General features: G+C 34.1%; 2 protein-coding genes across 2 annotated transcripts; both read right to left on the bottom strand.

Annotated features, from left to right (window-relative positions):
- Nucleotides 1–50: 50 nt before the first annotated feature.
- Nucleotides 51–2,423, bottom strand: LOC131001140 (pentatricopeptide repeat-containing protein At3g22670, mitochondrial-like). Its single transcript, XM_057927401.1, has 2 exons — nt 2,129–2,423; nt 51–1,901 (listed from the first exon to the last, which is right to left on the bottom strand). The coding sequence occupies exon 2, from the start codon at nt 1,898–1,900 to the stop codon at nt 197–199; it is 1,704 nt and encodes a 567-aa protein (XP_057783384.1). The 5' UTR covers nt 1,901; nt 2,129–2,423; the 3' UTR covers nt 51–196.
- A 3,079-nt stretch (nt 2,424–5,502) lies between these two features.
- LOC131001136 (serine/threonine-protein kinase STY13-like) lies at nt 5,503–8,975 on the bottom strand. The gene is made up of 6 exons (XM_057927392.1): nt 7,751–8,975; nt 6,919–7,037; nt 6,627–6,832; nt 6,375–6,549; nt 6,082–6,216; nt 5,503–5,972 (listed from the first exon to the last, which is right to left on the bottom strand). Exons 1-6 carry the CDS (start codon nt 8,064–8,066, stop codon nt 5,766–5,768), a joined length of 1,158 nt encoding a protein of 385 aa, XP_057783375.1. The 5' UTR covers nt 8,067–8,975; the 3' UTR covers nt 5,503–5,765.
- Between the last annotated feature and the right edge of the window lie 9,683 nt (nt 8,976–18,658).

Here is an 18,658-nt window from a genome sequence, read left to right as displayed (position 1 = left end):
GAATTAATGCACCCTAATTGGAGAGGTGCATTGTATATCTGGATGCAAGCTTTTGTAAATATATTTTTCCTCCAACTATTTTGTTCAGTGTGATTACCCAGACTATATAACGCAAAAAAGAACAGAAAGAAATAGGCATGGTTATGTCTGGCATCAAAAACAAAGAAAAGATGGAAAATGATGAGATGATCGAATCCTAGGATGGCTGAGACATCAATTCTTGAAGTTGTTGCTTCTCCTGCAGCATTCCCTTCCTCTCGAGGCCTTGAACAAGAATTTGATACGTACAATCCATGGGAACAAAGCCCTTGCGCAGCATCTCCTGGAAGATGGTAAAAGCACGATCGAGCCTCCCGTTCCTGCAGAGCCGATTCACCAACATCGAGTAGGTCCCGAGCTCCATGCCCACGTCGTTCTTGAACATGTGGCTCAGCAGAAACGACAGCACCTTCATTCTGTTCAATATGCAGCACATCTTCAACAACGGCGCATATGTGTACCTATCAGGCTTGCACCCCTCCTCCTCCATTTTCCTCAGCATCTTCAGAGCCTTCTCCTCTTCCAACCTGTTGGCAGCCATCAGGATCAGCGTGTTGTAGGTACCCGTGTTCGGGGAAACTCCCTGCCTCAGCATGTCCTCGAAGACAGCATCCGAGTCCCTCAGCCTGCCTGCTTGCCCTAGAGCCTGGATGAACACGTTGTAGAAGGCAGCATCGGGGGCGCACTCCTTCTGCTTCATCTGCTCATAAATCTGCAGAGCCTTATCCGTTTCTCTCGCCTTTGACAGCGCGTTCATTATGATAGTGTATGTCACCACACTAGGCTGCACACCGTTCCCCTTCATTTCCTCCAGCGTGGCCTCAACTTTGCGAAAATCTCTCTCACGACAGTAGCTCTCGATCACACTAGTGTAGGTGACTGCATTCGGGGAGAACCCGAGCTCCTTCATCTCATCAATCATCTTTTTAGCTTTCTCCATCTGCCTAGTTTTACACCAAGCGTGGACTAACACATTGTAGGTCGACAAATTAGGAGGGATTCGATCCATGTAATCGAGGTGGAGTCGTTCAGCATGCTCAACGCTTCCTTGCTTCACCAATGCATCCATCACCATAGTCCTTGCTGTAATGTCTTTCTCCACTCCGTACACCTCCATCTTCTCGAACACCTCCACTGCATCATCATACTTACCAGCCCTTGCAAGACGCCTCACGATCTTAGTGATCGTGTTCAAAGTGACATACCCTTCCACGCTCTTCATTTCTCCCACCAGTTCCCACATAACATCAAATTTCCTCGCCCTCCCCAAATTGTCGACCATCAAGTTGTATAGGTGAGCTGAATGAGTGCTCCCCTTGCGCATTTCGGCCCACTTAAAGAATCCAAATGCTGGAATCCAGTCGCAGCTGAACCTCCTCAACACTTGCTCAACCAAACTCTCGAACACATTCACATCACAACCCTCCAAAGCTTTCACAACTGAATCGGGGGATTCAAAGTGATGATTCTTCAGAATCTCACTCACCTTATCAATATCAGTCTCTACAATATCATTTACTACGCTTTTCATGTCAACATCTTGAGCATGAATCTTGTGATTCTCGATCCAGTAAGATACCGAGGGAGGCACAAAATCGTCATTCTTCAACCTCTTAGCACGTGTCTGCTCCGTCTCCGCCTCCTCACCAGAAGATTTAACCCAATCGGGAAGCTCAGGCGACTCATCCGCTGTTGGTAAGGCATCGGCATTCAGTGGCTCAGCAACAGTGCAAAACCTATTGAGCAATGCAGACCTAACTCCATTTACATTAATAGCATAGTCTCCTGTATAAATATTCTTTAAGGAAAATGAAGCCTGCCGCAGCGACGAACAGTTGAAAATCTTCGACTTTGACAACATTCTGATGAAACAGAGATAAAAATTGTATACCGATTAAACAAAAGAAACGCATAATATCTTTTCCATTGTTGCAATAAACGAGATATTCGTAGGCAATGATGGAAGATAGAAAATAAAATTTATGCAGAAAATTGAACGAGCATTTCTTCGAACAGATGTAGTGCACTCTCGAAATGGAAGAAATTGTAAAAAGCGCTGGCCCCAAAAGAATGCTTGAAAAAGTTTTACCTCAGTTTTCAAATTTATACAAAATGAAATTTCAACACTTCTCGTCTGCCCTGCCCACACCTTGAGAGAGAGAGAAGCACCTGAAAGTGCTTGCAGCAAATTTAATCGACTCTGAATTTCAGGGTTTCGGAAACGGTGGTGTTGAAAACCTCAAAATATAGAATAGCCTTTTTAAATAAATTTTCTACTGTTAGTCGCACGTAAATATACAAATTTTTATCGTTTTCTGAAATTTAACATGGTTTTCTTTTCTATTCACTAATACATGAACTTAGTATTTTTTCTAATTTTTGACATTAACGAGCTCTCTGGCAACTTATCTATAGTTACGTGTAAATTATTGCTTACGTATTAATTTATTTTGCTAGGATGACATTTGTTTATGACATTTTTTTCGTCTGAAATGACATTTTTCTTGCATTTTGTGTACTTAAAAAACAGAAAGTTAGGTTTTGTTTTCTTCCTCAAGGCTTCGTTCCCACGATATGATTACAGAAGGAAGCTATAGACTCTTGTTGTTTTTTTCTTATGATCGGTCTACTGTGTTGTCACGTGTGAGGATAGCATACATATTTGTTAATTGAAAGTAGGACTTTGTTGTCTAACGTATCATTTGAAGCTCGTGGTGGTCCAAATTTCTGATGTTAATTAGAATGGAAAACAGATAGGTCCCTCTTCTTTATTCTTTATTCTCCAAAAATGAAATGTATGATTTTTTATAGCTTTTTGTTTGAGAATATTCGAATCTTTCTTGGGCTTATCACATTCATGTTGAAAAGAATACATCAACATTACTCGGTATGAATTAGCGAGTAATTGATTGCTTTGTCCAAACTTTTTGTTGCAGAGACACATTTGCATTGTAGATTACGCATGGTGGAAAATTTATTGAATATTGGGGTCGAGATTTATATATTACAAGTGGTATATTTACTAAGCATCATTGTGATGTAGACATGTTTGAGTATTTTGATTTGGAGTATGTGATTAAGGGTTTAAGGTATGAGTCTTGGCTGAAATTATGGTACAAAATCCCTTCTTCTGATTATTATGATCATTGAAGAATGATCAAGATATACTTGATATGTTGAGCCATCTAACGTTGAAATGTAGGGATGCAAATATTTATGTTAAGATTATGATTAAAGTAATGGATTCTGCTCCAGTAAAAGTAGAGGACTTGAGTGCAGTTGAGCTAGATGAGCTATATGGGGAAGATTGTTTATGTAGAGTAGAAGATGACATAGCTTAATTTTATGATAAATTAAAGCATGTCCGTGCGAAGGGTAAAGGTAAATAGAATAAAACAACTGAAAAAAGAAAAGGTAAAGAGGGGTGAGCATACCATTGAATTCATTCCAACTGAGCCTAACACCAACCAAATTGACAATGAATTTACCTTAGATAATTTTTCCGATGAACCATGACAAGATGATGAGGACTATGTACCCTTTGATGATCAAGACAATGATGATAGTCTTAGTGATAATGAATTAGGATATGATGATGAAGAGTATGTGATCAATGGGAAAACTGTTAGGATAGATAAGGCCTATTTTAATGACATTAGGAAGTTTGTTGTAGTTGAGGTTGTACGAAATAAGCATACAGTGTGTGAGACTGATTATGATGATTCAATGTTAAGGTCAATTCTGATGTAGATGATGATGATGCTAGAAAAAGAAAGTGACCTATGATCCAAATTTGACCAAAAAACCGTAGAGCTTAAGCTTGGGATGAAGTTCGAGAGTGATATCCAATGTCAGAAGGCACTTAGGAACAAATCAACAACTGAGGGGCGGGAAATGATTTCAATAGGGTTTGCAAAGAGTGATGTTGGGCCAAATTCACTCCACCATGCCTCTGGAAATGCTATGGCAGTAAGGTTAAGGGTGATGAGACTTTCATAATCAAAAACTTAGAAGAATCACATAATTGTCATAGAACGGTGAAAAAACTTGCTTGCGAGTTCTAAATGGATTGCAAAGCAATATCTCAATAATCTTATGATCAAGCACAACTTCATAGTAGCTTATTTGAAAAGTGACTTTGTTCAGAAGTTTAAAGTGGATGTTGGTAAGAATAGGTTGTATATGGCCACAACTATAACACTTGATACCTTAAGTGGGACAATAGCCGAGCATTATGCTAAGCTTAGGATATACATAGTTGGGATGAAAATGGTTGATAGACAAGGTATATTTGAATTAATTTTGGGTGAAGAGTCTGTGTTTAAGGCTATATATGTTGGGTTGAGTTCACTCAAGAATTGCTTCATCAGTGGCTGCAGGCCAATCATTGGGTTGGATGGGCATCATATGAAGACTCGTATGTGAGGTGTGTTATTGTGTGCTATTGGGATTGACGAGGATGATCAAATGTTCCTTATTGTATGGGCTGTTGTAGAGATTGAGAACGCAGAATGCTGGACCTGGTTCATAAAAATTCTCATTAAGAAGCTTGAAATAAATAATGGTCTTGGAACTACCTTAATTTCATACCAATAAAATGTAGATTTATGTCACACATACATTGTTGCTTCATCATGATTGTCATAGCACTCATCTCATTCTACACTCATTTTATTCATGCAGGGTCTCATTCATGTCATTACCACATTGGCACTAATAGCAGAGCACATAAATTGTATCAGATATGCATATGCTAATTGTAAAAAACAACATAAAGACATAACACTTAATAATATGTTCTGGAATGCAGTTAGAGCCACATATACTAAACAATACCACCTGGCCATTGAAGAGATCAAAAGTGAGAAGCCTGCAACTTATGATGATTTCATTGAAAGAAGGCCACAAAAATTCTATAAGCTTTTATGAATACATTTCTTCGTTGTGACACGGTAGATAATAATGTTAGTTAAAATATTCAATCGGTACATAATAAATGTTAGAAGTAAACATGTTGTACATATGCTAGAGTAGGTGCTCATTGATGGATAGACAATACAAGAAACTTGTAAAAATTGAGGGCCTTCAGGATAAATTATGGCCTAATATTAAGAAGAAGCTGGAGAAGTTAAAGGATCAACGTAGATTTTGTATTCCACACCTCTTTTAGGTGGTTTGTTTGAAGTGGATGCGTTTGCTGATAAATTGTGAATTGTTGAAGGTAGGTCTTGTACTTATAGAGCATGAGATTTATTAGAAATCCCATGTGTCCATGCTATTTATGCCTTGTATTTTTTTGTTGCAGGATTCGACCGAGATAGTCCATGACTATTTCACGATTGAAAGGCATAAAACGACATATGAATTTGGTACAACACTATTAAAAGGTGAGAATTTGTGGCCACAAGCACAAGGGTGGGATGTTGTTATACCAAAGTGTAGGCGAATGCCACGCACATAAAATTTGAGTCTTGAAAACATTTCATAATCTAAATACTCAATGACATTGAGTTCAAAGTGAGTTTACAAATTTAGCCCATTATTTACAAAATAGACGAACATTGGATTCATGGATGATGCAATAATAAATTACAGCTGTGTATTTTTCCTCGTTATAAAAAGGAAATGCCCCACAATGAGGGCAAATAGACAAAGAAACGAAGAAACGAAGAAATCGATCACCTCTTGACAAGTTTTGTAATGGCTGAAAAACAGAGGGCAAACTCTTATGGCCCCCTACTCGGAGCAAAGCAGAAACACCCTGGTAATTGGTCTTCCGGTATCATGCCGCCGCCTCTACTCGTGTCGATCGACTCCAGCAACCTCACCACCTCGTCCATCTCTGGCCGTTTCTCCGGGTTCGCATCCCAACACCGTTTCATGATGCTTGCAAGAGAGCTTGGGCAACAACGAGGGATGTCCGGCCGTAGGTTCTATCAAGGGTTAGATTAGATTAGACTGACAATACATAAGGTCGAATCTAGTATTTGAATGACTCAATAGGGCAATGGATTCAAAGGAAAAATATTGAATAAAAGCTACCTGTTTAACAACAGCTGATGAAATATCAGCAAAGCTAAGATCAGGATAAGGTAGATCACAGCAATATATTTCCCACAAGCAAACACCAAAGCTGTACACATCGCACTTCCGGTTATAAGGCTTCCCATCGAGTACCTAAGTAGACGATAAATTTATCATTTATAAGCATAAAGGATATTGATTTCCATATTTTCTATCCGGTTATAAGGCTTCCCATCGAGTACCTAAGTAGACGATAAATTTATAGTTTATAAGAATAAAGGATATCAATTTCCAATTTTCTAGAGAAATACCTCGGGAGCCATGTAGCCTAGAGTTCCGGTTTCACCGGTCATGTCCCCCGGGTTCTGAGCTTCAACACGAGCGACACCAAAATCAGCGATTTTCAGTGTTCTTTGAGAACCTATAAGCATGTTTTCCGCTTTGACATCACGGTGTACAATCCTTTGCGCGTGCAGATAGCTTAGCCTGCAAGACGTATGATCTAAGGTGAAATGTTGAATCATAGAGCTGCTGCAGAAAATATATGTTTGAGAAAGATTTACCCTCTTGAGAGGTCCAGAGCAAGTTGGATCACAACTTTAAAGGGAAGCTTCTTTTTTCGGTTCTTGAATAAGTAGTTCTTCAACGTGCCTCCGGGTAGAAATTCCACCAGAACGCAACATGCCCTTGGTGGAAGATTCGTATAACCCTCGGATGGGTTTTTTGGAGGAATTTTCAATTGTGAAGTCCCCATTGATGCGCCAACAAACTATAACAAGAATAATGTTTTAGGAATAATTACTAAAAAATGAAGAACATATCGCGAGAAAGAAATGAAAACAGGTAGATACTTACGCTTGTGACATTTGGATGGTTGAGCTTGTGCCAAACAGAAACCTCCTGTTTGAATGATGCTCGAATCTCAGCAGCTTCTGCAGCTGTTTTCGTGCCATCCTCCCAATCCAACAGCTTAACTGAAAAAGAGGAAAAACATGTAAATAGAAATAATATCCAACCTTCCACACAAACATAAAATGTGGCACACAAAGATTTAATTTACTGTTACTTGAAGCATCTAATCCGTTGTGTTTTGAATTCAATTTTGCTGCAAATCTATGCACGAATACATGCTATGTCTAAAAACACATCAAGGGCTGTCGTTCCATGAAATACGCAGATGATGTTTCGTAGCTACAGAGTGGTGATGCAGAGAAAGGACACATCATGCGCCCTAAAAAGAATTCGCCTAACAAAGAAGACGAGCTCTCAAACTGCTGTAAGCTATTATAAAAGAAGCAATTCGTGCAAATATTACGACTTGAAAGGCAGACCAGTTTGAAGTAGTAACTGCATCTAGATTAAATACAACGACTTCAAGAACCATCACGTTATAGATATAGTAAAATAAAACAGCCAAATCAACTACAGAGGCAAAGCTCTTGATATTTAAAAGCTAAAGTAATATCAAGATCATTGCATCAGTTTTCAGTAGTATCAACCAGAACAGAAAAGCAACGAGCAGCGCCCAAACCATACTGTCTAAGATCATTAAAGCACGAACTTCGCATGTTACTCAGCTCAACAGTCTTTACAGATTGCAGATAAAAACAGTTTCAGAAAGCAATATTGAACAAATAAGCTAGATATAAAACCAACATTTTTAAACAAGAGATTGAACAAGCTATACCTGCAACATCCCGACCATCATAAGTTCCCCGGTAAACTATGCCGTAGGTTCCCTGAGCCACAAGGTATCGAATTTCTAACTTAGTAGGATCGATCTCCCACACCTCTCTAGGCTTTTGGCTGCTCTGAGTTTCCAAATTCCTAGACCAAACCTTGCTCAGATGCTTCTCAAGCTGCAAATCTAAGCTCTTGAGATCGATCTTATCAGCCCGAAAAATCATATCTTTGCTGCTAATGCTTCCTACACTCTTCTCCGACAAGTTGTTAATACTACTATTTTCCATGCCCTTCAACTCATCGTTCGTATTTGTATCCATGTTGCCCAAAACTCAGCAACAATATCAAGCCTTAAACTAGAAAATATGCAGCACAATCAACAACTCTTAACTAAAATAGGCAAACTAATCAAACCAGTATACAAAATCAAATATGTCACCCCAAAAATCATTTTTTTTTCCCAACAAAAGATCAGAGCTTCATGATCAAGCAAAACATGAATACAGATTTAGGTTCAACCTTTTAATCTCCGAATTTTGAACAACGAAAACTCTGATAAATTGCCTTTTATAAGAGGAATTCTAATACAAATAGGAATAGGTAAAACAAAGAAGTCAATTCCAATGTGGACTTCTAAACCAATAAGATTCATATAAAAGAGAGGACAAATAATCCATGAGAATTAAAAAAGAAAAATTTGACTTTTCAAGAGCCAGCCAGCAAGAGCTGGGGAAAATGCCCAGAAAGAAAAGATTTAAAAGTAAACCCTAAGAAAACGACCCCTAATATTTTTCTAATCGCAAAGACCGACTCCAACACCATCCATAAACATTCTTCTTAACAGAAAATCAAACCCAAAAGGATAAAACAAATCTTTCTTCAAGTAAAAACAAGAAATAAAAGATGCCCATAAGAAATTAACTGTTTCACATATCCCTAGGCCCAAATCAAAAGATACTAACAAAAGGGAACAATTTCATGCATATAATACGTATATCGCACGATTTAAACAGCGAAACCGCAAAATTTGACTAGATGTGAAAAAAGAATTCAAGAAAATTAATTTTAGGCCAACATATCCCCAGAAAGAAAGAAGAATTAATATGTGGAGAAGAAGAATGATGGGAGAATGAGGCTTGAGAGAGAGAGAGAGAGCGCGCGGGTGTTGCCTAAAATTGAGGTTTTATTTATTTATTTTTCTAGAGAGAGAAAGAGAAGAGAATTTAGAGTGGGACAGCATAGAAAGATACTACCGAAAAACAAATGTACTATTCCGTGCATGTCCGTCCAACTAAATTACCTGAAAAACTAGAAATACGCAGCTGGATTTACCAAATTGCCCCTCCCTTGCTTGCTTCAATTGAGTTTTTTCAATTTTGTTTGCCTGCCAGCCAATCACATTGCTATTTGCTTTTTGGACTACTATAACCCTTACTTTATCGTAAATCTCCAAAATTAATTAATAGTAATCCAAAAGTAAGTAAAGTTAATATATGAAACAAAAGATCTGATATTGCACTCTCCAATTACAACAAATAAAAGACGACGTTTGGAGCTATGGTGGAGATATCGAGATTTTCTAGGGCCATTGTATTTATATTAGATTTGGGATTTGATTATGTTTAATTATCTATATAGTTTATGGGTTATCCATTAACAATTCTATTGGTATCATGATTTATGTTTATTGTCTTCCAAATTGGTTTTGTACTATATGGATAGACTCTAGAATTTAATCAAGATAGCTTTGTTGAAAAAAAATTGTCTGTGCCCTCTAATTAATTTGATTATGTAAAACTATTTTGCTTACATTAGAAACGCTAATGTTTTCTAATTAAATTTATCGTTGAACCTCTCTTTAAGCCATTAAACCATTTAATTTATCGATTAATTAATTAATCGTTAACATAGTAAAATTAAACAGTTCAGTCATAATTAATCTATAGAATAGTATTATTGCATCTGCATCTGCATCTTGCTCAAATTTTTCATTATTGGTATTCACCTTTCCACTTTTACTTTTCAGATTTATCTCTAGGCTCTAGATATATTGATGCAGGGAAATCGTTTAATTGGTCGATGAAGATTGACAAAATATAGGCAAATAATGCATGTAAGAGTTAAATTTTGTTGATTTTTTATTAATATAAGAAGAGTTAGGAGTATTCACTATTTGATTTATATCGTAAATGAAATCGAACTAAAGTATATATATTTGTGCAGTTTGATTTGATTTACAATTTAAAAAAATTAATTTAATTTATATTTTTAAAAATTTATAATTTACGGTTTAAATTTGATTTTTAGAAAATATAAACCAAACTGCGAATTTTATTATTATTAGTATTATTATTATTATTGAATTTTTATTCAAAGAATATTAATATTAGTTTATATTCGTAACTATTTTTACAAATCATATGACTACGTAGATTTAGAAACTTCCCACTCACCTATCCTCCCATCCGTCCATCTTTGTCAGTTATCGACCGTCGCTCGCGCGTTTTTATTAATTTAGTGATTTTTTGCTAAAGAATGTCGCCTCTTAGCGTTAAAAACAGATCAACTATTTAATTCATCTCTGAGAATTCCTATTCATGTATTCTGACATTTTTAGTCTTATTTTTTTTAATAATGTCATATTTTACTCTTTTAAAAGACCTTCTAGATATTTGATTTGAATTGGTTTTAGTGCCAAACCGCACTAAATCAAAATATTTTTAAATGGCTCAACTCATTGAGTACATTAGTATTCAGTCTTGCAAATATTTTCAAAACCTTTTGCAGATTGAGCAGTTGGTGGTGACGCGCGTGCGAGGATGGCGAAGGGGTTGTTGATGTTTGGCTTCCGCTGAAATAAATTTACTTGGTGAATATTATCTGATGTCTAACTATGTTGATACTTCATGGACTATTTTATGTGAATTCCATTTTTCATTGCTTTCCACAATGATTGTTTTTCACATATATTTTATGCCTAATATGAAATGTTGTTTTGGTCTCAGACTTTCGAACTTCCAATCCCATTAGGGAGAATAATTATAACGCCAGCTTGTTATCTTTTAAATACGTCATATTTTTCAATTAAGGAGATTATGTCCAACTCTAAGGGCACATTACCCATTTAATTCAAGTAAAGCCTATCACATTCGTCACATATCTCATTTCTTATTCTCTTGAAAAATTGGGACATGATAGAATAGTATCAGAGCTTTAAGTTGAGAACTTATCTTGTAGGTCCTACAAAAGGGATGGAGATTTAGGTTCCTAACTAACCTAGTTCAACTGTTTTAATTGCCTGCACATCAGGTGAGACTTTATTCTCGAAAAGTATGTGTTGAGCTAATAAGCTCGATTTTATGAAATGTAAAAGTTGATGGTTCATGTGCTTTCTATTGGTCATTGCTTCTATCAGAACATTGTTGGCTCTGGCAACCAGAATTGTATACTTACACCAGAACCTGTTGTGTCGAGAGATTCGATGACAACCATCAGTTGTAGATATCGTCCAATAGATGAGCCAAGAAAAATATGAGCTCAGACTATTTTTAGTATGCATAGAATAACTTGTTTTGAAAACGTTCTATGTTATACTGTCTAAAGCATGAATTATCTTTTCAGAAGATAGTTTTCAAAATATTTTTAAATGGCTCAACCCACTTAGAACATTAACACTCAGTCGTGCAAATGTTTTCAAAACTTTTTGCAGATGAGCAGCTGGTGGTGACGTGCGAGTCTGAGGAAGGGATTGTTGTTGTTAATTGAAGAATGTTATATTTGGCTTCCACTGAAATAAATTCACACGAGACAATATAGTGGCAGAGCCAGATTTTCGACTTGAGGATCCAATTTTTTTCAATAAAATTAATAATTAAAGAAAATAAAAAATAAATAATAATCATTAACACAATCATTTAAATATATAACATGTAAAAGAAATAAAATAAACATAATTATTTCAGAAATCACAATATTTCTCTCCTATTTTTCACGTTTAGAAATCACAACATTTACAAATAAATCTTTTTTTTAATGTAAAATACTAAGCAATCATTCAAAAGATTGTCTCTCATATGATTGAGAAGAACACTCTTGATGATCTTCATTGCTAAATACACCAATGAAAATGTAATGTTCCCTTGTAGAAATCATCTCTTTGGCAAGATGTTCAATCCTGATAGTTCTCAAGTTGACTTTCAAGTTCATACAAAACTTCAAAAAATTTATAAAACTTTGCAAGGCAAAGCATGACATGCATAAAATTAATTACTACTTGTTGACTTCATTGAAACGTTGATTCAACTCCAAAATTTGAAGGCCAGTTATAGTGTAAAATAACTCAACTCGATAATGATAGAAATAAAATTTATATTTTTTTATTTTTAATAATATATTTACAATTTACAAAAATACTTCTAGTCTTTTATAAAGTTATATATGGGTGCAATGACCCCAGTGACCCCGGCACTAAACTTATGGAAAAAGGCATAAACTTAAAAATGTGAACTTTTTTTTTGAAAGAATTAAACTTTAAGAAAACAAGAAGCAACTCTATATCTGTTTAGTGTTTACTTTGCCTTTAATGACATCAAAAGTAGCAATAGTTGAAAGGAAACAAGAAGCAACTCTATATCTGTTTAGTGTTTACTTTGCCTTCAATGACATCAAAAATTGCAATAGTTGAATGAGATGTCAAACCAAATTCTTCTTTAAAATTTCTTCATTTAAAATAAATTATGATCACAAAGGTGGAAAATTATAGCAAAATACTATCTATAAAAAACAATGATTTTTTTATTTCAACTATACTACGTTTTAAAAAAGGGTGATTCTATTCACGACCTCCATTTTACTCTCTATAGTCTCTCATATTAAATAATAATAAAAAATAATTATAAATTTACTGTTTTACCCAATAAATCATAATTTATAAATTAAATATGATTATTTTTTAACTAAATTAATCAAATCCATGTGTATTGTATAGCCCCAATCTAAGAGAAAACCCCCCTTCATCTTCAGATCTTCTTAATCAAATTCGTGTGTTGTATAGCCCCCAATCTAAGAGAAAACTCCCATTCATCTTCTTCAATCTACCGCAACTCTTCTTTTCCGACGAAGATCACCGCCGCTTCGACCACCACCATCGGCCCTTTTTCTTTTCTTCCTCTAACCCTTTCTTTTCTTTCTTGTGATCCAGTTGACGCACGCACACAAAGAAAGAGAAACTGTCCCACCCCCCTTCAAATTTCCGATAAACAACAACGACAGGACCGTCAATTTTCGATCAACAAGATGTCAACTGTATATTACTCCGTCATTTCATATACTATTACTTTGTTGATTTTCTCAAAATTGTATTAGTGTTTAGATGACCACGTGCGTCGTCATCATCACCATAGTAGAAGAAATCGACACCTGTTAGATTCCTCAAATCATTATCATCATCTTTCCAGGCACATTAATTCATTTTTGATTTCTACCATATAGTTTGGGGTTGTACATAATTTGAATTTGGGGTTGTACATAATTTGAATTTTAATTTGATTATAATGAATTATATATATTTTTTGAGAAAATTATAATGAATTATATTTAATTTATGGCCGTATAAATTATAGAGTAAAATTGTAAATTTATAATTACTTTTATTTATTATTTAATATGAGAGGTTATAGGAAGTAAAACGGGGCATGTGAATAGAATCACCCTTTAAAAAATGTTAGACTATACGTATATTTGGTCCTACAAATTTGGCCCAAATCCACTTTGTTGTCATCGTTGACATGGCAAAGATATATTAGTTGTGTCTGCTCCAAACAAAAAAAAAGGGGATAGATTGGTTGTTGCATTTTTCCAATTAAAGAAAGAAAGAACCAAATTATATATAAATATAATATGAAAGAGGCCTTTTTTTCTATTCTCTTAGTTTTCCTCATTGTTGGGTTGAGTTTTAATCTCAACAGCAGAAATAAAATAAAACGATAAAAGACACAAGATATATGTGGTTCGGTCATCAAGACCTGCGTTCATAGAAGGTTTTCGGGTGTTTTCATTATATTTGGAAGGTTTACATTTTACATGGTGTAGAAAAATAATGAAAGAAGCTCCCTTAACTTATAACCTAAGGTCCTATTTATAAGCATTTTGCCCTAAAGTACTTGGGCCTATTTAACCTTAAAGCCCACTAATACAAGTTCCTTGGCCTAAATCTACTAATCTGCCACGTGTCTTCGACATTTCTTTAACTTTGGCTTGCATTTTCATATTTGGCTTATCCTTTTCTTTAGACTCATCGTAGCTCTGAATTGTGATGCTCAGCTTTGCTAGGCTTGGATTTATAGCTGCCTCAAATCTGCAACAATATTCAAGCGACACAAATACAATAGTTTAATTTTAGTCATGTATGATTTATATTCGGGCCATAAGTGGGCTTAACGTATCTTATTTGGGCCTTTCTTTAGAAGGACGGGAATCCCGGATTCCATCCTCATCACTCATCAAATTTTCTCTTTTCTTTTTTCTATTTTAATTCTTTCAGAAAAACTCATTATTTTTTTTAATTCTTTAAAAAAAACTCATTATCGTTGATTCATGAAAAAATATTCAACATGGACGTTAAATTAAAGATTACGAGAAAATCTTTAATTCGATAAAAAAATTATTTGAAATGATTAGTTATGATCATTAAAAATGTAGTAAAAATTAATTTTTGTTCGCTCTCATTTATCTCTAATGTTGAACATCATACTCTTTTTTCATTTTGTTCTCACTTGTTGGTGAAAAATAAGTATATGTCATTTTTTTTCCTTTCAAAAAAGTATACATGACTGTTTAATTATAACTATTTTAGATTTAAATATTTTTAAATTATAGTAATTTTTAATGCAATTAAGTAGAATGAAATTTGTATTAATTTTAGTATGAATTTATAAATAAAAAATTAGTTATATATTCCCTTCGTCCTGTAAACATAATCATAGGATGGAGTGACACGTGTTTTAATAAAATTGGTTAAGTTTATTGTGAGTGGAGAAATGGTCTCACTATAAAGGTATGGTTAATAATGATAATTAATTATATTGTGAGTGGAGAGAGTGTCCCACCATGTAGTAGAATGTGTAAATAAGTTAATATATGGAGGGTAATGTATTGTGGGGTAGTGTCTATAAATGGATTAGGACTATTTTTTGTGGACACCCCAAAATGAAAAATTATGACTATTTTTACAGAGTCAGAGGGTTTTTTAGGACAATAACTTAGGTTGATTTGGAAATTAGGACAATAACTTTCAGACTTATAAAAATAGAACACTAATTATTAAGCGTTGCACCTGCAGGACATTTATGGGCAATTATTGAATTTTGAGACTTTTTTGCACGAACCAAGCACATGACAACCCGCATGGAGGGATTGATTATGTGGCAAGCACGTCATTTTTACTGCTCCAGATAGGATGTCATGAGCTTGGTCTATGCGGAAAAGTTCGAAAATTCGATAATTGGCCGAGAAATGTCTTGTGGGTGAAACACTTATTAATTAGTGTCATATTTTTACAAGTTCAAAAGTTATTGTCCTAATTTCCAAATCAACCTAAGTTATTGTCCTAAAAAACCTTCTGACTCATTTTTACATGATGGGGGGAGTATCTTAAAATTAGAATTTAAAATATTATATATAATTATTTGATTATGTAAATGAATTATTTATTTATTTATATAAATATATTTATTGTTATATTTTTCTTTTTATATTATTCGTATTTTCCTGATTTTTTAATTAGTTTTGGGCTATTTAAATATGAATTTTTAATAATAATATAGTTTGAACTTTTAAGAGCTCAAAATTGTCTCCCTCCGTCCATGAAAATTGTATGTTTATTATTTTCAATCCACAAAGATTGTATGCTTTCATTTTTTAGAAATCACCCCTTATATTTCAAACATCATTCACACTCAATATTTACAAAATATCCAACCTTAACACATCAACTTTGGTGGGTCTCTTTTTTCAATTTTGGTGGACCATCTTCTACATTTTACGCACATCTCTCAATTATTTATAAAAAATCGTGTCATCCACTCCACCAAATAATCTTTGTGATGGAGGAAGTATATTAAATGACGACTATTAATTTTGTTATATTGATGGTTTAGTGTTATTTGCTCAATATGAGATTGGCTTATTATTTACTTTACAATCTATAAATTTAATTATTATTGTATGTATTTAAATATTATTATACAATACTCATTAAATATAATATTATACTCATTAAGTTGATATTATTGTTATTATACAGTAATATTTTTATCAATTAATCTAACTTATAAATAATGACTTTTTAACATTTTTACATAATTTATGATTTTAAAAATAAATAAATATATCATGGTTCGTGCGATTTAAATATAAATAAATATATCGTGGCATGTGCATCGCACGAGAAGGTGTACTAGTTCGATTATGAAAGTAGAGTATTTCATGAAATAGTCTTATTGTGACACATGTATAAATAAAATATAGATATAAACTCATAGCTAATGATATATTTATAATTATAAATATTAATAAATTTTAAATATATCACTAAATTTTTAAATTTAAATCTTAACCCATATCACAATAGGATATTCTATTTGTGTGTATGGCTTATAAATTGATTCAAGTAAATGGTAGTTATCTTTTATATATATATATATAAAATGCTACATAAGTATTTTATTGGGCCGTGTTGTTTTATTTTAATATATATAAAATGCTACATAAAAGGTAAAATATAAAAGGAATAATCTATTAAATGGAGCTTCAATCTGACTTTAACACGAATTGATCGGAACAAATGATAGCTTCACTGGACTGGACTCTTCGAAGGTCTTTTATAACAAGACACTGGAATTCTTTTGGTTTTATAGTGAAAATAGATGAACTATTGTTTGAATATTTGAATGTATGGGTTATTTTGAATTGCTAATAGTAAAAAATATATAATTAAGTGCCAAAGGAATTTTGCGTTTATATTGATTTGGGCGGAACTTCTGCTAAGGAATTGAACATGTGTCTACAATGGTGACTCTTGATCTATTTATAGCTATTTCAATTTAAGGGCATTTTAGTAATTTTAGCTTTGAATATGGAGGGGCATTTTCATTATTTCAACTCTATTCTTCTTGGGCCTCAAGGATAATTTCGTCTCTTTAGATCATCGAGTGTCATGTCAACTGACAATGAATATTCAGTCGCCTCCATATGTCAGGAGTTTTTACGAGACCATTTGTATAAACGATTATGGGACTACTCATAGGTGCGCCACGTAATGTCAGGTATAAAGCGCTTTTTGTATTTTTCTCCAGCTCTGCATCTCCTAGGTGCTCCTCGTAGAGATCAACTCTATTGACTGATGTTGAACCCTTTTAAGAATTTTTCAGGTTATCTTAAGCAAATTTGTATAATCGGAAGATTTGATGAGCCTTCACTTGAATATTTTGCCTCCTTCTTCTTAGTTTTCTTAAACCTTGACTTCAGCTATATATGGGTAAGCCTCCACTTTCTACCCTCGTCTTCAACTCTAGAATGATCTCCAGTCTCCTTTCTCTGGAGATTTTTCAATAAGTTTATTGGGTCTGTAGTGCATTTATTTGAGCCTATTTCATAATAAATAAATGGGCTCTAACACTATCATCATCACCTTTTTATCTAAAATATTACTCGCTCCGTCCAACAATTCTTAATCCATTTTTCTATTATGGTCCGTCCACCAATTCTTGACTCATTTTACTTTTAATTTTTCACTCACAATAAAGTGGGGCCTTCATTTCACTCACAATATACTCCACCAACTTCTTAATTAAAACTCGCGCCATTATGAAATGGGTTAAGAAATGGTAGACGGTGGGAGTAGTATTGATCCTTGTTATGTATGGAATGAAAATATAATACTTATACAATGTAAAAATCATATCCGATATTCAGATATAAATAATTATAGTAAGACACAAAGTAATTGAACACTGAGTGGATTTTGTTATTAATTAAAATATGAATTCAAAATGGGTTTTTACTAATTTGTCTTATTGCCCATTGGCCCAAAATTAAAGTTCCAAGAATCCACCACTACCCATTCAGAATCCGCTAGTCGCCCCCCCCCCCCCCCCCCCCCCCCCCCCCCCGCCCCCCTTGCCCCTCAAACGACGTCGTTAGGTTGCAGGCGATTTGCTATATTGCGATGACCTAAAACATCATTATTTCTCAATCAATGTTGACAAGAGATGATATGATCGTGGGACATTTTATGGAAATGTTAAAGGTTGAGAATACAAAACAATTAACAACAATAATAATAATCGCCTCAAAAAAAAAAGAAACAACAACAACAACAATAGTAGTAATAATAATAATAATAATAAATCTTTTTTTACAACCATAAAGCTTCTTAATTACGGATTGACTCTATTACTATAATTTAAAACTAAAATAACCCTTAATTATAAATTAATCTTTTTTTTAGAATATTATAAATTAATCTTATTTCGCCTATGATTCACACCAAAATTAATTATAAAGTAAACTTATTTTACGTACAATCTACAAAGCACTAAAAGGAATTCACGTGAAATTTCATTATGGTTCGTCGCTGCAAACATAGTTGGTATGGTCGGAGTTTGATCAACAGACAAAGAACTCCAGCAGTTTTCTGGCCTCTACCAAATTTAGTTGATCTTCATCAATTCACTTCCTTCTCGTATAAAATAGTGCATTTTCATGAATGTCTACCATTTCCATTTGATTTCTTGTTTGTGGTGGAGAAACTGCATTACAAATTAAGGTTCAAACCTTGTTTTTATTTATCTTCACTCAACCCCAATGATTTATGAATCAATTCACATACGCCTGCGCTCTACGTAACGCTAAA

The sequence above is a fragment of the Salvia miltiorrhiza genome, chromosome 8 (genome assembly GCF_028751815.1).
Source record: "Salvia miltiorrhiza cultivar Shanhuang (shh) chromosome 8, IMPLAD_Smil_shh, whole genome shotgun sequence".
NCBI lineage: Eukaryota > Viridiplantae > Streptophyta > Magnoliopsida > Lamiales > Lamiaceae > Salvia > Salvia miltiorrhiza.
The sequence above is the reverse complement of the archived record's forward strand: the minus strand, read 5'-3'. Positions and strand labels throughout refer to the sequence as shown.